Below are 22978 nucleotides of genomic sequence, written 5' to 3'. Positions count from 1 at the left end.
TTTTTTAAGTACTACAGAAATTATCAAAACTTTAGAACAATTGTTATCACGCTGTTTCTTTGCCAATGAAACCAGAGGATATTTTTATAAGTAATGCTAGGGGCTCTGATCCTGATCAGGACCACCACATGTGGGTGGGGTGGGGGGTTATACCTTCCCACCGAGCCACTTCTTTTAAAAAATTTGCTCCCATTTGCTTAAGAAAGAAAAAACCCCTACATTGGCTCCTGTGAAGGGTTTTTTTCTTTCTTAAGCCCCTGTGTGTGTGTGGGGGGGGGGGGGTTTAAAGAAAAAAACGTGTGTGGGAAGATTAACCCCCACCCCACCCGTGTGCAGTGGTCCGAATCCAGATCAGGACCCTGCGCCCTTACATGAAAACAAAAGAAGTTATGATCACCTACACACTACACATGTAACGTAGCATGTAGTTTAGCCCTAAGAATGTGGCAGCTATGAAATTCACACCTGTCTTCTAGAACAAAGAAAAGGGTGCCTTTTGTTTCAGGACTTCTTTGGTTTTTCTTGTATGCAAATTCATGCCAGTTAATTTCATTGTTTGAAACCCATACGATTAATGAGCTATGGTGCCTTTCAACTAGTTTGTGAATGTTGTTAATATAGGAAAAAGCATAAAAGGGAGCAATTTTAAAAATCAAACACAAATTCTGGTCAGGGTAGGTTTTACATTTGAATCACAGACAAAAGAAGTACAAAAAAATGATTTAAGCATCACTTGTGAAAATGGCCTGAGAGCCGAGCCTCTTGTTTCCCAATTACATGGTTCTGGCAAAAACAAACTGGAAAAGAGGAAGCTGCAATACTAATTTGCTTTGTTTTACAGGCCTTAAATGTCAAACTGTTTAACACAATGCTCTTTCTTTAGGAGGCTGAGCTCTTTGAAAACAGGGGGAAAAACATGGCCCTGTCTGGTGCATTTTTCTCCATTGTGATTCCTTTAGGAAAAAAATACATTATTTTTCTTAGTATTTGCTGCAGATCTATCTGTAGTATACGGCATGATCATCTTCAAGACAGTAGATACCCAACCAGTGCTTCCTTAAACACTTCTGTCTTTTATTAGCCTGAACAGTTGTCATTTCGCACTCCCTGACAAAAGAACTGCTGGTACTTTTTGGATTTCTTTTAGCCCAGACAACAGTTTTCCCCATCCAATATAAAACGCGGTCTTCTGTTCAGAGCCAGGGAATGATGTTCATATCATTGCTCCTTTTCACAGTACTTTTTTTGCAAGTCAGCACCCCAGCTTGCTCCTCCAGGACCTGCCACATTTTTCTGCTGCTGCTGGTGCATTTCCTGTCCACGTCCACCAGAGGTGCAGAACCTCTGCCCCACTGGAATTCCCCAGATGGCCACACCCCTTTCCCCCAGCTCCACATCCTTTCCCCCTGGCACAGATCATTGGGTAGTTTCCAGGTTTTTGGTGGTTCCCTGCTTTTCTTTCCCTACTCTAAAAGATTGAAATGCCTCTCCTAAGGCTTAGTTACTGGCAATAAGAACTTTAAGCTAAAATAAGGTGGCAGTTTGGGCCTGTCCCTTTTTCCTTCGGCACCACCCACTGCTGCAGCCCTCAAAAGCTTCTCCAAAGTGGAATTCAGCCTTCGGGCTGGAGGTGGTACAGCGCCCCTGATGTGCACAAACAGCTGCACCGAAACGAGGTACTCTTCAAGTACTTGAAAGGTTGTCACAGAGAGGAAGGCCAGGATCTCTTCTCCATCATCCCAGAGTGCAGGACACGGAATAATGGGCTCAAGTTACAGGGAGCCAGATTCCAGCTTAACTTCAGGGAAAACGTCCTGACTGTTAGAGCAATATGACAATAGAACCAATTCCCTAGGGAGGTAGTAGGCTCTCCCATGTGAAGGCATTCAAGACGAGGCTGGACAGCCATCTGTCAGGGATGCTGTGACTTGGATTCCTGCATTGAGCAGGGGGTTGGACTTGATGGTCTTGTAGGCCCCTTCCAACCCTACTGTTCTATGATTCTATGAGGTTTTCTAAATAACCACCTCAGCCTGCTGTATCAAGCACTGCCCTGCAAATTGATTTACTGGTACGTCACGCCTCAGCTTGCTGTGTCCCTGCGAATGGATCTAGGACTCCAGCGTGCTGCTTCACTTAGCAAGCATGCAGGGTCAGCTTTCCTTTCACTGTTTCTCCAGGCATCAAAAGAGACACTGAGGGCAAGTTAACTCCTCCCTCATGTAACTGTGTCCTCTTTGCAGCAAACTCCAGCAACGCATGTTGAACCTCACGAAAGGTCAGGTGCAGACCGCATCAGCTATTCAACCTGGCAGCCTCTGCACAGTCCCAGCCATTGTTGTTGTTGTCGTCGTTAATTAAATTTATGCATCACTTCCCACCGCAAAACACAGTCTTGAAGTGACTTGCACACACACACAGAGAAATCCATAGTTAATATAATAGCAGGAAAAGAAACCGCAAAATCAAAATAAAACTATAATCAGCACAATCATACAAATAAAAATAAACACCATAAAACATAATCTAAAAACAATGCAATACAAAAATTGTTCATCCACAATTCCCACAACCCTCACAGCCTAGAAAGAACACCACAAAAGCAATCCACAACAACTGGGCCAAAACGAATGTCCATATGCCTGAGAAAATATGTACGTCTTTGCCAGGTGGCAAAAAGATGACATATGTTCACTGAGCGGCTTTCTGTGCAGTCACAGCTGGGGAACTGCATGGCCTTGCCTGTATATGCGCAATTCCCGATGTAGGACTTCACAAAGAGACGTTCAGTGAGCATCACTTACAGGTAAACGTGATCCTGTTTTCCTGGTTTTGTCCCCTAACGTATCCCGAAACAAAACAGCTAGGGCAGGAGTGCCCTTGTCTGATTTTGGGAGCGCTGTTTTGAAAGCAGTGGATCCAGCATGAAAATTTTACTTGATGTTTCTCAATCCTTTTTCAGCACTCACAGCCACTGAAAGCGACGGGACTCTGCTAATGGAGCAGTACGTCCCCTGCCCAATCTGTTCTGCTCCTAAAACACAAGAAGGAAAAGACAGCCAGAAAATAGAAGACATGCAGTACTTCAATATGGAGGATTGTGTTCTAACAGCCATTGAGCTGGACAGCATCATCTGTGTTCACCACCCAGAGATACCTGTCCCTTTGCAGGAACTGGTCCCCGAGCTTTTCATGACGGATTTTCCTGCCAGGTAATACTGATTTCCCTTTGCTTTCTCCCCCAGAATTACTATGTCCAGTTCTCATTCCTGGTTGTTTCTACTGCAACAATTGTTTCCAATTTGTGGATGTATTTATTTGTCTGCATGTATACTCCAAACTAAAAATGAAATGTATCCCAACCGCAGAACGAAGAGTAACCAACCAATTGGGATATATGATCTGGTGAAAATAAACAAACCTAATGTAACAACTTTATAACTTCAAACTAAAACTTACAATTATCATGTAATTCAGTGCAAAAAAACCACAAAGAAAACATACCATATTTTGGATATAGGTCAGTCGTCTAGTATGGAAAAACAATATGCAAACACACACACACTTATATATCACGTTTCTCACACAAATTCACAATGTGAACACTACAGTATCTCCACCAGTTAAGGCTCATACCCATGGACCTTGCCAAACCAAAAATAAATAAAAGTGCATATCAATATTTATTTAGTTATTATTTCATTTATATTCTGCCTTTTTTCCTCTTGCAAGGAACCCAAGGCAGTTTACATAATCTCTTCTCCGTTTTATCCTCACAACAACCCTGTGAGGTAGGTGAGGCTGAGAGCCAGTGACTGGCCCAAATTCACCCAGTGAGCATCATGGCCAAGGGGGGACAAGAACCTAGATCTTCTAGCTCCCAGTCCAACACTCTGACCCCTACATCACACTGGCTCTCATATGCAAACAATATTAGACTGAAAAGAGCCTTACGCTCCAGAGCAAATTCTAGGAAAGGCAAAGAACCCTAGTAGTCCTATGACCAGAGGTTAATTTAGATATTAATGGGATCACACAAGAGGCTTCCCTTCCAAAAACCTGTTCAGCTGTTAGCTGTAAACATACCACAGCCAGTGATGTAGCTGCAATTTCATTAAAGTCCTCCATACCACATTCCCAAAAGGGCTTCCAACTAAAGTAATGGGTATAGGTGGCCAAACTGAAGGTAAATTTTCAGTAATTTCTTTCCTTTAAAAAAATGCAGTGTCCTTTTAAGCCCTGTGAAATTTCTCTCTTTTTTGCAGTCCTTTCCTAACATCTACCATTTTATTCTTACGAGAATATATCCCATTCCTTGTCAGTGAAAGCCAGGCTAAGTGGTCAGCAGCTTTGTGTGATCTCACAGTCACTGGACTGTACCACTTCAGACTGAAGGTGGGAGACGATGTCTGAATGTCCCCTCATGTTAAAGCAGGGGTGCACAACCGGTGGCCCTCCAAGGCCATTGCGGTGCCCCTCCTCCAATAGTGCCCTAACAACAACAGCAGCACCAGTTCCGCCACTGCCTGTACTCATCCTCATACAGATTGTTCTTTCTCCTCCAGTGCTAGTAGCAAGGAAAGAGTAATTTGCCTCAGGATTGCTGGTGCACACATATATATGTGCATGCATGCGTGCAAAGCAAGCATATCTAGGAGAACATAAGAAGAGCCCTGCTGGACAGTATCATTCAGTGGTCCATCAGATTCAGACCAGTGATCCATCTAGTCCAGCATCCTGTTCCCACAGTGGCCAGCCAGCTGCTTGTGGGAAACCCACAAGTAGGACATGAGTGCAATAGGGCCCTCCTGGTCAAGTTCCTCAGTCACTGGTGTACATAGGCATACTGCCTCTGGAGGTAGCATATAGCCTAATAGCCGTTGATAGCCTCAGCCTCATGACGTTGTCCAATCCCCTTTTAAAGCCATCCATGTTGGTGGCCATCGCTACGTCTTGTGGAGCGAATTCCATAGTTTAACTATGCGCTGTTTGAAGAGGTCCTTCCTCCTATCTGTCCTGAATCTCCCACCAATTAGCTTCATGGGATGGCCCTGGGTTCTAGTATAAAGAGACAGGGAGAATAATGTCTTCTGATCCACTTTCTCCACACCATGCTTAATTTTGTACACTGCTATCATAGGGGCCGCGGTGGCTTAGTGGTTAAGATGCTGAACTGCAGACTGGAAGGTCAGCAGGACAGCAGTTCGAGACCCAAGTGCTGCGTGACCGAGTGAGCTCCCAGCTTCAGTCCCAGCTTCTGCCAACCTAGCAGTTCGAAAGCAAGAAATTGCAAGTAGATAAATAGGTACCGCTTCGGCGGGAAAGGTAACAGCGTTCCGTGCACCTCCGTGTTCAGTCGTGCCGGCCACATGACCACGGAAGCGTCTTCGGACAGCACTAGCTCTTCGGCTTAGAAATGGAGATGAGCACCACCCCCTAGAGTCGGACACAACTGGTTGGGGACACCTTTACCTTTTTATCATGTCTCTAAGCTCCTGATAGACTTATCCTCCAAGAGAAGACTACAAAAAACCTTCCACATGAAAATACCATTTTCATATGTGCCGGAAATTGTGTTTATTTTTATATTTATACAGGCCAGGGAGCAGGAGACATTATAAATGCTATTCACAGTGGTACAGCCCAACTAAGAATGTGTCACATGCCAAGGATACAGCTTGGCTCTGAGCAGGGGAAGTAGGATAGATGCTGTGTTTGATCATGCTCTAGCTGGCAGATGGTTCAGGAAGAAGCCCCATCTTGACCGGCGACAACTTGCCCTGTCTATTCTGGAGTATTAGGAGGAGCAGATGGATGATTTTAAACCATACTTCCCCGTGCTGGCTGGGGGGATTCTGGGAATTGTAGTCCAACTCACCTGGAGGGTACCATGCTTCTATCTGACGAGCAACTGGAATTGCCTGACATTGTTCCCTTGCACACAACTCAGATTATATGGGTTAGTTCCTGTAAATAAGTTTTCTCTCTTTCTCTCCCCCTCCCTGTCGTGCATGCCTGGCAGATTATTTCTGGAAAATAGCAAACTGGAATACGTTGAAAATGAAAACAATGTTCTCGGCCAAGGAGGAAGTGGGACGGTTATATATCGGGCTCAGTACCAAGGAAAACCAGTGGCCGTGAAGCAATTTCGGATTAAAAAATGCAGGAGTTCTGCCAGTTCAGCTACAGGTACCATGACCTTATGTGGAGTCTTTTTCCCCCTGTCGTCATGCAAATAAGCCTCCGCCCTTTAAATTCTGGCAACACCTGTTTAGATACAGCATTTAGACCGAGAAATAACATGTGTCTTTGGCGTGTGAGTGTGGAAGGAAGAGATTTGCTGCGTTTTAACAAATCTTTATGGAAACATGTAGGGGGTTGGACTCGATGGCCTTGTAGGCCCGTTCCAACCCTACTAATCTATGATACGATTCTATGATTCTACATAGACTAAAACAGCAAGTTTGCGCGAGCCTGCTGCAAAAGGGAGCTCTGAAAAGTGTGGAGGTGTGGATCAAGCACAGGGATTTGAATCTCAATTGAAAGGGCCAATGTCAAGGGCCCAGATTCCAGCAGGGGCCCACTGAGAAGAGCCCCCTGGAGTTGCTCCTCCTCTTCACCATTGCAACCTGCTTGTTCATCTGCCTCTTGCTCTGGCCCAGAAAATGGCGGTGAGAAGAAGCAGCAGGCCTCCTTGCTCACTGGCTCTCTGCCTGTCAAGCAAGCAAGTGGGAGCAGTGGTGAGAAAGAGAATGAGGACTAATAGCAGCGGGTGACAATGGTGATGAGAAGGTGGGCTCACTGAGGGAGGGGGTCTCACTGTGGGTGTCTTGCCCAAGGGCCCTCAAAAACGTGGAGCTGGCAGGTTGGACATCCAACTTCTGCCCACATCCAAGAGAAGGGTGGCAGAGCTCAGTGGAGGAGCATGTGCTTTGCACGTGCAAAGTCTCAAGCTTCAGCCCCGATATCTACAGTTTAGAGGTGGGTGAGAAATTCACTCCCTCAAGGTTGGGGTTGTTGTTTACAGATTTACCCTATCTGCACCTCCCAGAACCGAATGCAGAACTGAATGCAATTTACAGTTGGAAACCTGTACATGTCTGGGCTTGTCATGCATTCCAGGAAAGGAAGGAAGGAAGGAAGGAAGGAAGGAAGGAAGGGCATTCGACAACATGTGCTTGTTTGAAAAATGTGCAAAACCCACATTGTGCATTTCTGTAATGCACACAAACACACATTAGTCAATGGGGTTGTTGTTGTTGTTCAGTCGTGTCCGACTCTTCGTGACCCTATGGACCATAGCACGCCAGGCCTTCCTGTCCTGTGCTCTCTCCCGGAGTGTGCTCAAGTTCATATTCATTGCATCAGTGATGCTATCTAGCCATCTCATCCTCTGTCGTCTCCTTCTCCTTTTGCCTTCAGTCTTTCCCAGCATCAGGGTCTTTTCCAGAGAGTTTTCTCTTCGCATTAGGTGGCCAAAATATTTGAGCTTCAGCTTCAGGATCTGCCCTTCCAAGGAGCACTCAGGGTTGATTTCCTTTAGGATTGATTGATTGGACCTCCTTGCAGTCCAGGGGACTCGTAAGAGTCTTCTCCAGCACCACAGTTCGAAAGCATCAATTCTTCGGCGCTCAGCCTTCCTTATAGTCCAGCTCTCACAGCCATACATTACTACTGGGAAAACCATAGCTTTGATTATGCGGACCTTTGTCGGCAAGGTGATATCTCTGCTTCTTACTGTGCTGTCTAGATTTGCCATAGCTTTCCTCCCAAGGAGCAAGCGTCTTTTAATTTCATGGCTACAGTCACCGTCTGCGGTGATCTTGGAGCCCAAGAAAGTAAAATCTGTCACTGCTTCCATTTCTTCCCCTTCTGTATGCCAGGAAGTGATGGGACCAGATGCCATGATCTTCGTTTTTTTAATGTTGAGTTTCAAACCAGCTTTTGCACTCTCCTCTTTCACCCTCAACAAGAGGCTCTTGAGATCCTCTTCGCTTTCTGCCATTAGGGTGGTATCATCTGCATATCAGAGGTTGTTGATAATTCTCCTGGCAATCTTAATTCCGACCTGTGATTCATCCAACCCGGTGTTTCTCATGATGTACTCTGCATATAAGTTAAATAAGCAGGGTGACAATATGCAGCCTTGTCGTACTCCTTTCCCAATTTTGAACCACTCGGTTGTTCCATGTCTGGTTCTTACTGTTGCTTCTTGACCCTCGTACAGGTTTCTCAGGAGACAGGTAAGGTGGTCTGGTACTCCCATCACTTTAAGAATTTGCCACATTTTGTTGTGATCCACACAATCAAAGGCTTTAGCATAGTCAATGAAGCAGAAATAGACGTTTTTCTGGAATTCTCTTGCTTTCTCCATGATCCAGCAAACATTGGCGATTTGATCTCTAGTTCCTCTGCCTCTTCGAAACCCAGCTTGTACTTCCGGTAGTTCTCGGTTCGCATACTGCTGAAGCCTAGCTTGTAGGATTTTGAGTATCACCTTGCTGGCATGTGAAATGAGCGCAATTGTGCGGTAGTTTGAACACTCTTTGGCGTTGCCCTTCTTTGGAATTGGAATGTAAACTGACCTTTTCCAGTCTTGCGGCCATTGTTGAGTGTTCCAAATTTGTTGGCATATTCAATGCAGCACTTTAACAGCATCATCTTTTAGGATTTTAAATAGCTCAGCTGGAATACTGTCATCTCCACTAGCTTTGTTGTTACTAATGCTTCCTAAGGCCCACTTGACTTCACTCTCGAGGATGTCCGGCTCAAGTTCAGTGACCACACTATCATGGCTATCAGGGACATTCAGATCTTTCCTGTATAGTTCTTCTGTGTATTCTTTCCACCTTCTCCAGTGGACCACATTTTGTCAGAACTCTCTGCCATGACCTGTCTGTCTTGGGTGGCCCTGCACGGCATAGCTTATGGCTTCACTGAGTTAAGCAAGCCCCTTCGCCACAACAAGGCAGTGATCCATGAAGGGGAGTCAGTGGGGGCATGTGTACAAAAATGCGTACTTGAAAAATGCACTCAAAAATACATACAGATTTCCGTGCAGGGAAGAACAGAACTCATATGGAACTGGGACAAAGGGAGCTTGGCGGTGGAGAGCTGAGAACCTGGAGACGGTCAGGATTCACGGATCTGCCCATCTATTCTCCAGTTTAAAAACAACAAAAGACAAGCTGCAAAATACCTCCTATCTGAAACTTTGGAATGATGCTGCCAGCCAGAGTAAATCAGTATTGGATTAAGTGGAGCAACGATCTCATTCCATACAAGGCAGTGACAGAACCACTTTGAGAACCTTGATGCTTGAAAAGCAATATGCAAATAGTGTTAATTAAATAGTGCGCTGGCATCTTGGACATGTTGGTCACTCGCTGGCCTCCTCTGCTCCCCTCCCCACTCCTCACACACACACACCCAAATGTGGGCAAACACACGGTGTGAAATCGGTATCAGACAGTGGTGTCGTGAAGCCTGTGCTTGCAGGGACACAGCTCTGGCACTTTTTGATTTTCAGGGACGCTAACGTCATCTACTACCCCCTCAGAATTCCCCATCTTCCCTCTGAGCCTAGCTACAATCCTCATAATAGCAACAGGAATGAATGGATTTTCCCAGCAATAATATATTCTTCCCTGTTGTAATGCAAAGTATTTCAGGGGGTTGGCTTGGTCTTGAATGGGCCATTAAGACCCATCAGCTTTACAAAAGACCTGCTCCTGGTGGAGATGAACACTGCCAAGCAGCTTGTTGATATGGATCTACACAGCTGCCTGAATTTTTGGTGTCTCCTTGGGAGCGTGGCTATGGAGACTGCCATGAGGAGCGTCTGCACTTCAAAATGTACCACTACATCACTGGTATCCAGCCGCCCCACCTTTAGGCCTGTGTGACATCTATGTGTTCTATGCCACATTCAAATAGGCATTGGTGTGCATAGAGTCCAATGCATACAGGCTGCTTTTGCATTTTGAGGGCTGCTATCAGTGGATCAGCGCTGTGTGCTTTTAGCTCAACATGGAAGAGCGAAGTGCATAGATCCATTGATTATTCATCTGAATGATTGTTACCTCACTCTTCAGCTGAAAAAGGCTCCAGAGCAGCTTACAAAGATCAATAAACAGACAGACCCTGCCTTCAGGCTTACAGTCTAAAAGACTGTAAAAAAGCAAAAGGGGATGGGGAGGGAGAAGGAAAAAAGCAACCTCAAGCACAAGTTCTTAATTTCAAAGTTCCTATACTGACCGGGTGGAATGGGAAACTGTTCAAGGAGAGGAGGAGCCCTACTTTGCTGGTCTATCAGCTGAGCCAATGAAGTGGCCAGCTTTCCTCTTCTTCCTCCCCTTATTACAGTCTGATGTCATGGCTGCTGCCAGGTGAAGCTAACGGAGAGTGGAGCCTGATGGAGCTGGCTTCTCTGCAAAGCTGATAGTGTCTCTCTTTCCCTTCACTCCCTTTGCTGCAGCCTGATGATGTAAGGGCTGCTGTCAAGTGATTGGCAGACCCGGCCAGAGGGGGGTATGAAAACTCCCTGAGCTAATATGTAGAAATGTTGTAAATCAGGAGTGCAGAACCTCTTTCAGCTGGAGGGCCAAATTCCATTTCAGAAAGCTCCTGGGGCCACGTTCCAGTGGTGGGCGTGGCCTCAAGGCAAAAGGGACAGGCCCAAAAAGGCCCCCGAAAACCATATTGTAGTTTAAACCTCTTACTGCCAATAACTAAGCCCTAGGAGAGGCATTTCAACATTTTAGAATGAAGAAGAAGCTGCACATGAGCCAGTAAACCACCAAACAATTGGTGGTTGGGGGAAACGGGGCCTGGCCTTCTGGGGACCTCCAGAGGGCCAGATTTGGCCCCCATGCCTGTGGTTCTGCACCTCTGCTATAAATAGTTATCATCAACTTTTTGTGTATTATTATTATTATTATTATTGTTATTGCTGTTGTTGTTATTACATTTATATCCCACCTTTTTTCCTCTTGCAAGAAAGCCAAGACAGCTTACACGGTCCTCCTCCTCTCCATTTAAGTCTCACAACAACCCTGTGAAGTAGGTTAGGCTAACTGTCAGCAACTGGCCCAAACTCACTCAGTGAGCTTCATGGCCAAGTGGGGACTAGAACCCAGATCTCCTGAGTCCCAGTCCAACCCTCAACACTACACCACACTGGCCCTCATCACACCTGTGAGTTTCCCAGAAGCATCTGTCTGGCCCCTGTTAGAAACCAGACGCTTGACAAAATGGACTTTTGATCTGACCCAGCTGTGCTCATCTTACGTGTATATAAGTAATGTGACGTAATGGCAGTGCCTTGTTTCCTCCGCTTAGACACGATGCTGAGGCACCTGCGAGCAATGGATGCCATGAAGAACTTCTCTGAGTTCCGCCAGGAAGCCAGCATGCTCCACTCGCTGCAGCACCCATGCGTCGTTTCCTTGATTGGGATCAGCATCCACCCACTCTGCTTCGCCTTAGAGTTGGCCCCTTTGGGCAGCCTCACCACCGTGCTGTCGGAGAACTCCAAAGGTAAAAAGGCCTAGACCGTCTACTTCCTGCAGTTTCACATGGTCCATAGTCCTTAGGAGGAGCTCTGGCAGACCTCTTGAGGGAGGAGAGGCCCAAAGGGATGTATAACCATGTAGTTTTTTTTCACAAAAGATGCGAGCGTGCCCTGTTCAGAGCTGTGAATGTGAGCACAAGCATGCATCTGCCAAAAATATTCTCAATATGTTGGATATGTGCTCGCATTCGTCTCATTCCCGATTCCCTCATCTCATTCCCGATTCCAAGTTCGCTTTGCACAAGATTCCTAATATAATAAATAATATGAAATTGTTTATTGAAATAGTTTTGAACTGTTTAAATTGTTTTAAATTTTGTACATTAAATTTTTTAGATTTTTATCATAATGTTGTATTCTGTAATGTTGTATAATGTTGGCGTTTGGATTTTTGTGAATTGTTGTGAACCACAGAGAGAGCTTCAGCACTGGGTGGTATAGAAGTGAAATTAATAATAATAAAAATAAATTATTATTATTATTATTATTAGTGCCAGTTTCTTCATTAGACTGAATCAGCCCTACTTTAGCTTATGGAGGAAATTTGTGCACATTTGGGGAGATTTGCACAAATCTCCCGTTTGATCACTGTTCGATTTTCACCAGTTTCTCATTCATACAGAGTGAACAGCAATTGCAAACGTGAACGGAAATTGGGGACAAAACAATGTTAGGAGAATTCTGGTGAAATCGAACATTGCTTGTCTGCTCATCCCAAGCCACAGTTCCCGTGATTCTCATCGTTCCCCGAACTGAAAGCCGTTTTCTCCCCTCTCTCACTCCAGGAGCATCCTTTGTGCCTCTAGGACACATGTTGACCCTCAAAGTAGCCTATCAGATAGTAGCAGGCCTGGCCTACCTCCATAAGAAGAGCATCATTTTCTGTGACCTGAAGTCGGACAACATTCTAGTTTGGTCCCTAGACATCAAGGAAAGCGTCAATATCAAACTGTCCGACTATGGGATTTCTCGGCAGTCCTTTCACGAAGGGGCTCTTGGAGTGGAGGGCACACCTGGGTATCAAGCGCCAGAGATACGGCCTCGGATCGTATATGACGAAAAGGTAAACCTAAAATACCCACTTCTGTGGCAGAAATTCAAAAGAACATTTGGAGGCCCTCTGCGATTCAGTCCATCTTAGGTATATTAATATGAGCCAAGATTTTTCAAAAACAAAAACCCAAGCTAGGAATGTCAGAGGAATCCAGTTGCGGGGTGAAGCCCATCAAGCTTTCTTCAGCTCAGCCCCCCGGACTCCAACTTGTCTTCTGCAAGCTGGCGCAGCTGGGTCCGCAGCGAGTCAAGCCAGGTTTTCTGTATTATTTTTTTTTTTGCACAGTGATTTGTGCAAATTGCAGCCACAATTTGCATAATTTGCTCAAATTGTGGCTGCAGTTAGCACAAATCTCTATTTGCGTAATTTAAAAAAATGGGGAAAGTTCCTGGATTTGGGGAAAGCCCCCACAGCTTGGCCTGCAAACGCGAGCCAAGTTGGGTGTTCAGTGGGAATCCATCGAGCCCAAAAAGGACCAGATTTCACAGTGGTGGACATCCCTAACCCAGGCTAACATGCTTAAACATGCATTTCACTAATACGTCACTAATAATATAATATATAATTAGAGATTCTGAATAAGCACATGAAGATGCTTTATACCAATTAGACCATAGGTTCATTTAGCCTAGTGTTGTCTGATTGACAGTGACTTTTGAGAGTCTGCGGCAGGTCTTTCCTGTCACCTGACCCTTTTAAACTGGAGATGCCAAAGTTTGAACCTGGGAACTTTTGCATTCGACATCTGTATTCTATCACTGAGCTGCATCTCCTCCCTAAAGGAGGAACGTAGGAAGGTTGCCTTTGTCAGACCATTGGTCTATCTAGCTTAGAATGGTGTCCTCTTCCTGCTAGCAGCTCTACAAGCCTCAGCTGAACGCCTTTGCTGGGCACCGCTATTGAGATAATTTTCACTAGAGATACTGGGGACTAGAACTGGGACCTTCTGCTCTGGCCCTTAGGTGAGGTGCCGTAGCTCAGTGATAGAGCACTTGCTTTGCATGCAGAAGGTCCCGGGTCCAGTCTGCAGTATCTCCAGGTAGTGGGGCTGGGAAGGAATCCTGCCTGAATCCCTGGAGAGCCGTTGCTGCCAGTCAGTGTCAACAATACTGGGCTAGATGCACCAACAGTCTGAATCGCTGTAAGGCAGCTTCCTATGTTCCTGTGTTTCGCTAACTTGTGGTGTATGGAGAGAATTGGCAAGATTTCATAAGCTGCCACATGCATTTAATTCATATTGAGTAGATTAAAGTGTGAGCCACAGGGGCACAATCCAAGTTCAGCCCAGGAGCTTTTTTTTTTTTGAGATCTAAACATGCTGAACACAAATGTTTAAATTCCCAGATGTTTTGTGTGTGTACCCCGGGTATTCACAAAGGAAATGTATCCCCTCAACCATTTCACCCAAATGTCAGTCCCAAGATCAAGGGATGCACAGATCTGAGTGGAATTTGCTTCCATCTGTGCCAGTTCGATTACATTCAGGGAACTGTGCAATTTTACCGAGATTGTACTAAATTACATGCGGTCTCTTCCAAAACTGTGATTCTGTATTAGCAAAAAATATGAACTGGTTGGGTATGGGGTGTGTGGAGTTATATGAACTTGTTCACATTGAGCAAATACTTGTTTAAAACTGCTTGGAAGTCCCCTTTTTGTGTGTCCGTGCTCTGGAGGAAGGGCCTATTTCTATTTTAAGTTTGATTCAGTCTTAAGTGGGGCTAAAATCCATTTCTTGCTTGAGAATGGTATGGATGTTTTCCCCTCCTTTGATTCTGCCTCTGAATGTGTTGTTCATTGGGTTTGGCCGCTATTGGTCATTCCAAATGTTGGAAGTAACAGTAAAACTATATATAGACAAAAAGGGGAACGTGTAAAAGAACGACAACCTGAAGGGCATTTTTGAAATTGAATTTTTCGAAGTAACAATGAACAGTAACAAATTTAAGTATACCACATGTGAATCAATTACTTTACGATCTTTCTGATCACTCAGGATCTCTGTTTCATACCAGCAAGATTATCTGATAAAGTTATCACACATCATCCTAATAGATCACACTGCAGAATTCTGTGTGTCTTAGAAGGCTGTTGTGTATTCTTCTTAGTATTAGCAAATTCAATAAATGGATACCATATTCTGTAAAAAGTGTCAATTTCTACTTGGCTTCTTTGTACCTGAAATGTTTAGTCAGTTTCTTCATTAGCGCAAAGTCCCACATTTTCTGTTTCCCTATGGTGAGAGGAAGTTCGTTTGCTGATTTCAAGCAAGGATCTATGACCAACTTGACTGCTGTTCCAGGAAAAAAGTCAAGAGAAAGTCAAGACATAAATGTCTTATTTATGCCTTAGAGGCCATATAAAGATATAGTAATCCCAGATTTGCAGATAGTTTTGTTATGCAACCTCAATGACAAAAAGCAAAGACCTGGACCCAAAGCCTTTGCCCCAGTGGCCAATCCCACCACATGTACAGGTAGGTGCCTTAAACGCAACTTCTCTGTAATCAGGTGTGGTTTGCCCTAGGTGGACATGTTTTCCTATGGCATGGTGCTGTATGAGCTGCTCTCTGGGCGGCGGCCAGTGCTGGGGCAACATCAGCTCCAAATTTCGAAGAAGCTTTCCAAGGGGATCCGTCCTGTCCTGGGCCAGCCAGAAGAGGTGCAGTTCCATCGAATGCAGGCACTGATGATGGAATGTTGGGACACGAAGCCTGAAAAGGTACATAGGAGGTGGGGAGTTTGATACTGGCACAGGGTCCTTTTTGACCGTTTTCTGATTTGAAGAACCCCAATAGAGCTGGATCTGCACAGAAGTCCATCTAGCGCAGGAGTGGGCACATTTTGGGGCTGTGGGCACATTTGGCAATTTAAGAAGCTGTCCTGGGTGCCATCACAAAATGGGCACGCTGCAGAGGAAAGCATCAGCCTGCAGCCACCTGCCATCTTTGTTTCCTAAGAATGCCCCTGCTCCCCACGTGTGGCCCAAAGGCATTCACAGGAAAAGAAGGTGGAGGCAGCTGGAGGCTTTCACTTTCCTTTGCAGCGATCTCAGCTGCCAGTACTTCATTATTTCAAAGAATTAAAAAATAAAAATTGAGAGGGGTAAGACACCTTGGTGGGCACCTAGAACGGTGATTCACATTCCTTTATTTGCATCAGCCACAGGCCTTTGCATTTTAAATACAATGTACAAGGAATAAAAGCAGAATTACAACTGACTGAAGTAACCAGGGTTAGATTCTAGAAATTTACATCAAACACATACGCCAAAATTAATACACAATCCTTCACACGTGAAGACATGAAATGCATAAACTGCTGATCAATCAAAAGGACTGTGTATAATCCAGACTCAGATAAAATAATAGGTCTTATTTAATAGCACCCCCTAAAAAGGTGTCTGAGAGTACACTGGTGCTCATGGGTGCCACATTGTCTACCCCTGATCTCGCCCATCTAAACAAAAGATCCCAGCATATTTTAGCTTAAAGCCCTTACTGCCAGTAACTAAGCCTTGGGAGAGGCATTTCAACCTTTTGGAATTGGGGAAAAACTATGCAAATGCTGGAAACCACCAAATAATCATCAGTCAGGAGAAATGGGGTGGAGCCACAGGAAGGGGGCGTTGCCATCTGGGGAAACCTAGAAGACCAGATTTGGCCCACAGGCCTGAGGCACCCCACCCCTGCAATAGATTTTCTGTTAGTTTCTCCCCTTCCACCCTCACTTGCTTGTATGGTCCCAAAATGGCCGCCACTCTTAACAATAGCTGTAGGCATCTATCAGTAGGGAAGCTGGCATTTCTGATGGGGTTCTTGATAGAAGGCAGAGGAGGCAATTCTCAGCACAGCGTTGCTTGGTTGTCTATGGCCCAGTGCAGGCATAACCATTAACCGTGGTTAGAACTGGTTAGGATTCCCAAATGTACAGTGAACCCATGGTTTAAGTTTGTGAAGCTAAGCTCTGCCCTCAAGGGCATATATAAAAGGCACCAGCAAAATGTGATGTCATCTTGCAAACAGAGATGTAGGATTGTGTACATATGTAACATTAGTGCAAACAATGCATGGTTAATACAAACGATGGTTTGTAATCTCATTTCAAACCATGGTTCTACATCATCATCTGCAGACAACCCTCAACTGTTGTTTAGCTATTCAGATTGAATGCCTAACCATGGTTATGTCTGCATATTACAGCTTTTGTAGTGGTATTAACATGTTTAATGTGTTAGAGTTGTCACCTGTAACAATATTGTATGTAGGGAAGAAATTACAGAATGCAGAAAACAAAAGAAAAACCAAACCAAGACTAAGATATCCTTCAAGAGATTATTGTCACCACTAAAATATCAAATGAAGATCACTAAAAATATAGAAATAATGAAGAGCAGGCAGGAAAACAAGGAGGCACCAATGCAAAGTTAATCCCTTTAAAAAATTCAGTATAATTTTTTGCTACTACAACTGCAAACAGAAGTCGCCTGTTTTGATGGTTTGTTTCTTATTGCCAGTTGTTTGCACATAGGGACCCTGATAAGGTGGTTTGTTAGGGCACAATCCTATCAGGATGGCCATAAGCCTCTGAATCCAGAGCCTGACGGGCATCCTATGGGAGGAGCACAGAGACTATCTTTGCCTCCACTCTCCTCCTGCTCTGCGTTTTTGCTAGACTGGCATTTTTGCTCATCTAGCTGGGGCTCTGTGGAGCAGGAGGGAAGGAGGCTGGGGAGGCCGAAGGATTCTTCGTAAGCCGGCCTCCCCAGTCCCCGCCCACAAAACCACCCCCTTTCCCTCCTCTCCAAGGTCATCTTTGAGATCTTGAAGAGGCAGCCAGCGTGGTTCCCTCCGCCCCAGCGGGGAGGGGGAATGGAGCTCAGACTCCTGGGACCAAGATCAGAGCACTCTCTGCAACCTCGGATCCAGGAATCCAAACTATGCTATGGCCCCCCAGATGTTGTCTAGGGGCAATAGGACCGCTCTCCACATTACTTACATTTTACCCTGCCCTTCCTCCAAGGAGATTGTGAAGGCATACTTGCGTTTTATCTCCCCCCCCCCCCCCGGTCCCGATATTATTCTCACAGCAGCCTTGTGAGGTAGGTTAAGCTGAGAGAGAGAGTGACTAGCTCGAGGCAGGAACATCGGAAGCTGCCTTATACTGAGTCAGACCCTGGGTCCATCTAGCCCAGTAGTGTTGACACTGACTGGCAGTGGCTCTCCAGGGTTTCAGAGAGGAGTCTTTCCAGCCCTATCCAAAGATGCCAGGGATTGAACCTGGGACCCTCTCCATGCAAAGCCATGTTCCCTACCCACTGAGCTGCGGCCCTATCCCAGTGAGCTTGTGGTGTCCCTGCTGCGCACCCAGGCCTCCTTGCTGGCTTTCCTGTTCTTGTCAGTAGAAGGGACTATTAGGAGCACAGGAACATAGGAAGCCGTCTTATACTAAGATCCTTGGTCCATCAAGCCCAGTATTGTTGATACTGACTGGCAGCAGCAGCTCTGCAGGGGTTCAGGCAGGAGATTTTCCTGCCCTACCTGGAGATGCTGGGGATCTGGGACCTTCTGCATGCAAAGCAGGGCCTCTCCCAGTGAACTGCAGCCCCTTCTTGTACCCATGCAAATAACAATGCATGTTTGGAGCCCCCGCACTCCATCATTGGTGGAGTGGAGAGCTCTGTGCATACAAAGAGAGCTCCCTCTCTTCCCCACTGAAGTGTACATGAGTGCACATTGGAGGGCACCCGGAGATCTGGTGGGGGGAATGGATCAGTATAGCTACACCATGCAGCAAGTCTCTCCTCTCTTTCACCCAGCGCCCCTTGGCCACCGTGGCGGTAGGACGAATGAAAGACCCAACCTTTGCTACATTCATGTACCTGCTGCCATGTGGGAAACAGTCGTCCTTCTCTTCCCAAGGGCAAGAGTACACAGTGGTATTCTGGGATGGGAAGGAAGAAGCCAGGTTTGTGTTTTGTTTCATTGTGTTATCCCTCCTGTTGTCATAAATGAACCAGTTGCTCCATATGCCTATACTCATGTTTAGGTTGTCCCCATTTCCTTTAGACTCAGACAGGAAGGCTTCCTTTACATTCGTTCACATCACAAATCCCACCAGGTATATTGCTGGCCGTTCTCACTGTACACATGGAAAACTGAGGTTGAGAGTGACTTGTTCAAAACCCTCATGATGTGTGCATTACATTTGGTAATACAGCACTGCCTTCCCCAACCTGGTGCCTTCCAGATGTGTTGGACTACAAGTCTCATCGTCCCTAGCCAGGTTGGGAAAGGCTGATGGAGCATCTGAGAGCCTGTGGGTTCCACCACAAGGAGAAGGGTCCAGGGCTCCATTTGTAGACCAAAGTGGACTCTGGGCCACAAGAAAAAAAAGATCACCCACCAGGGCCACCATTTTGAATGCTAGTCCCTGCCACTATTTCCCTGAGCCATGTCATGAATTAGGACTGGGAGAATGTTGTAGATCTGAGAGGTGAACCTTCCAACTCCACTAGTTATGTCATCAAGGCCTTCCTGGGAAGATACACTGCCCCCGCCCCACCTCTCAGCACCCGGTAGGTACATTACAGGTGCTCCCAGGGCCCAGCTTACGAGATCCGTGTGTGATGTATATAAACATGGGGGCAGAGCTCCTCCTTCCTTACCAACCTGCCTGGTTACTTAGGTCATCAGAGGGCATGTTCCTGGTGGTTCCACATGGACCCATGGCCCAGTTGGAGTCCACCAGGAAAAGAGCCTTCAGTGTGGTGGCCCCCTTCCTGTGTAATTCCCTGCCTTTAGAGGTCAGACAGGCACCAACATTGTGTTCCTTCCAGCGCCTCCTGAAGATGTTGTTATTCCAAGGGGCCTTCCTTGCATGACCAGCCGTGGTTTGTTAAATTCCACTTTGTTGGCATTTGTCTTTTTTTAAAATGTTTTAACTCTTTTAACCTGTTGTTTTATTCTTTTATCATGTTGTTCACCACTCCGAAATCTTCTGATGTGGAGCGGTATATAAATATTGTAAGTAAGTAAATAAATAAAGCAAGCAGGCAGGCAGACAGGCAGCAGTAGTTATGGATTGGGTGCCTTGACTGGGTTTGAGGATGGCAGGGTTGCTCTTTTACATAAGGTTGTTTTTTTCCTTTTATTCCCCCATAGTTGGATGGGTAACTGTTTTGTGGTGTGTGTGTGTGTGTGTGTTTTAAGGCAGGACAATAACAACAACATCTGGGAAGAATGCTTGTATGTGTAACGTTTTATGTGCTAGCTGGTAAAGATGTCCAGCATTCAGTGATAAGTTTATGAATGCTCCCTGCTTTTCTCTCCAAGCACAAGCAGCATTGTATTGTGAAGCACGGCAATACAAACAGTCTGTTCCTCCTTGGAAAAGCACTCTGGTGTCATGGTTCTAAAAACGGTTCGAGCCACATTCAGATCCAGTTACTATGCTGGCTTCTCCTTAAGCTAACAAATACAATATTAATATGCAGATGTTGACAAGCAGCCTGAACAACTGCAGCAGCATGTTCCTGGGGTGGGGGAGGCGGTTCCGATTTAATGTGCACACATCTGGATTTGCTGGTGCAGCAGGTTCCGGGAAGCTCCTCCCAGCTTGGAGGGTCATACGGGGAGAGCCAAGTTTACATTTTCGGTGCTCACAGCTGGAGCCAGCAGCCCAGAGCACAGTGGGGAGGAACAGAAGATAAACCAGGGTTTGAAAACAGTAAAATATAGGTTGGATCTTCTGGCCCTTGTGCTGTTCTTTGAACAAAAAAAATAAAGAGGCTGGGAACCTGGCTTCTCCGACCAAGCCCCCAACCTCCATTGTTCTGGCCAGCCTGGAGTATCTGGTGATTTGGCAGGAGAATGCAGCAAAACAGGCTTCTGTTTCATTTAATTGAACTAATTGCATTTATATCCCACCTTGCGTTTATATCCAAGGAGCTCAGGTTGGCATACCAAAGAACAACCATGCTGGATGAGACCAAGGGTCCATTTCGTCGAGTGTTCTGTTCACATAGTGGCCAACCAGCTGCCCACAGGAAGCCCACAAGCAGGACATGAGTGAAACAGCATCCTCCCACTCATGTTCCCCAGAAACTGGTGCACATAGGCATACTGCCTCTGAGGCTGGAGGTAGCATAGAGTCATCAGGAGTAATAGCCATTGATAGCTTCAGCCTCCATGAAGATGTCCAGTCCGCTTTTAAAGCCATCCAAGTTGGTGGCCATTACTACATCTTGTGGTAGCGAATTCCATCGTTTTAACTATGTGCTGTGTGAAGAAGTCTGTCCTTTGATCTCTCTTGAATCTCCCACCCATCAGCTTCATGGGATTACCTCATTGGCTTCTGGCATTGTGAGAAAGGGAGAAAAATATCTCCCTATCCACATTCTCCCCACCATGCATAATCTTGTACACCTCTGTCATGTCTCCCCTCAATCACCTTTTTCCCAAGCTAAACAATCCCAGCTGTTTTAACCTTCCCTCATAGGGGGAGTTGCTCCAGCCATTGTAGTTGATCATTGTAGTTGCAGTTTTCTGCACTGTTTCCAACATAGTTCTCCCCTTGCCTGTTTTATACGCATGGGGGATATGTGGCTCAACAACACTACAAGCGGGAAGGATCTTGGAATTGTTGTCGATCACAAGTTGAATATGAGCCAACAATGTGATGTGGCTGCAAAAAAGGCAAATGCTATTTTGGGCTGCATTAATAGAAGCATAGCTTCCAAATCCCAGGAAGTACTAGTTCCCCTCTACTCAGCACTGGTTAGGCCTCATCTGGAGTACTGTGTCCAGTTCTGGGCACCACATTTTAAGAAGGAGGCAGACAAACTGGGGAGGGTTCAGAGGAGGGCAACAACGACGATCAGGGGACTGGAAACAAAGCCCTATGAAGAGAGACTGAAAAAACTGGGCATGTTTAGCCTTGAGAAGAGAAGACTGAGGGGAGATATGATAGCACTCTTCAAGTCCTTGAAAGGTTGCCACAGAGAGGAAGGACAGGATCTCTTCTCAATCATCCCAGAGTGCAGGACACGGAATAATGGGCTCAAGTGACAGGAAGCCAGATTCCGGCTGAACATCAGGAAAAACTTCCTGACTGTTAGAGCAATATGACAATGGAACCAATTACCCAGGGAGATGGTGGGCCTTCCCACACTGGAGTCATTCAAGACGAGGCTGGACAGCCATCTGTCAGGGATGCTGTGACTTAGCTTCCTGCATTGAGTAGGGGGTTGGACTCGATGACCTTGTAGGCCCTTTCCAACCCTACGGTTCTATGATTTTATGACACCTGATAACATCTGAAACCTTAAACAGATGGGATTTTTCTCAGACACACTTTGTCGATGTTGGTTTATTGTTGGTGCTGCCATTAGAATGAGTTCTGTTTTCTGATTTCAGAAACTACACAGTAGTGAATACAGAGAAAGGAGTCATAGAGGTTGCCAAGATGAGCTGTCCAGGAATGAAGCTATGCTGCCAGCTGAAAGTTCGAAGTTCTCTATGGACTGCCACAGAGGTATTTCGTATACCAAGTGAATGAGGTTGTCAGTTGCATGTGTTGTGTTGCTTCTGACACCCAACTTGTTGATGCACTTTATGGTGTTGGTCTGTTGATTGGCAGGGTTAATTAGCAGTGAAGCAAAACAGGTATAAGGAAATTTTTAAGAATAAAAATATAACTATATTTATAAAATATAAATATACAAATTCTAATACAATAATATATCATACAAAATTTTAAAAGCAGCCGTATACACTCCAACACCCAAGCCTTTCGTAGGAGTTGGCTGCTGTGTTAGTATTGCAAAAACCAGCTTGAAACAACAGTCCTGTTTACCTGATAGACTTTTGTGGAATGGCATACGGCTGCTGTAACCTACCTTTTCTGGATGCAAGAAGGAATAGTTGTGCTTCCCTTCCTCCTTTGTGCATCTGAATACTAATCGCAGGATGAGGAATATAGAATCTGCATAGTTAAGGTTCACTGGTTCAATTTTGAAAATCTAATCTCATGAGTGTTGCACTAAGGGCTATAATTATGGTTTATATATTTTGTTCCCACTGATGAAGACGGCTCAGGTCAAAATGTGTTTGGGTTTTGGATATTATATATTAGTATAGCCTTTTTTGGAAACAAGTATTATTACTATGGATGCATGAATATCATTGTTTTTGAAAACTCTTTTGAAAACATTGTATAGTATATTAGTTATTTTATTAAAATTTGTAATGTTATATATTCTTAAAAGTTTCCTTATACCTATATTGCTTCACTTTTTGAGTATGATTAAGGACAGAACCATTATTGGAAATTAGGGTTAATTAGCAGGACAAC

The 22978-nt window shown here is 45.3% G+C and overlaps 1 protein-coding gene across 3 annotated transcripts in view; it reads left to right on the top strand.

Moving 5' to 3' along the window:
- The window catches only part of LRRK1 (leucine rich repeat kinase 1), a 134951-nt gene that overhangs the window by 97010 nt on the left and 14963 nt on the right, over positions 1–22978 (top strand). For all 3 annotated transcript variants that reach the window (XM_084817359.1, XM_084817358.1, XM_084817357.1), the window contains exons 24-30: positions 2963–3212; positions 6023–6189; positions 11341–11538; positions 12358–12635; positions 15153–15347; positions 18444–18592; positions 22042–22159. In XM_084817359.1, the coding sequence (XP_084673485.1) occupies positions 2963–3212; positions 6023–6189; positions 11341–11538; positions 12358–12635; positions 15153–15347; positions 18444–18592; positions 22042–22159 (1355 nt within the window). The remainder of the gene's footprint in view (positions 1–2962; positions 3213–6022; positions 6190–11340; positions 11539–12357; positions 12636–15152; positions 15348–18443; positions 18593–22041; positions 22160–22978) is intronic.

This window comes from Heloderma suspectum, chromosome 11 (assembly GCF_057233095.1).
Source record: "Heloderma suspectum isolate Gila_16-S chromosome 11, 16-S_ref, whole genome shotgun sequence".
NCBI lineage: Eukaryota > Metazoa > Chordata > Lepidosauria > Squamata > Helodermatidae > Heloderma > Heloderma suspectum.
Note: the sequence above shows the minus strand (reverse complement) of the source record. Positions and strands in the feature narration are given on the sequence as shown.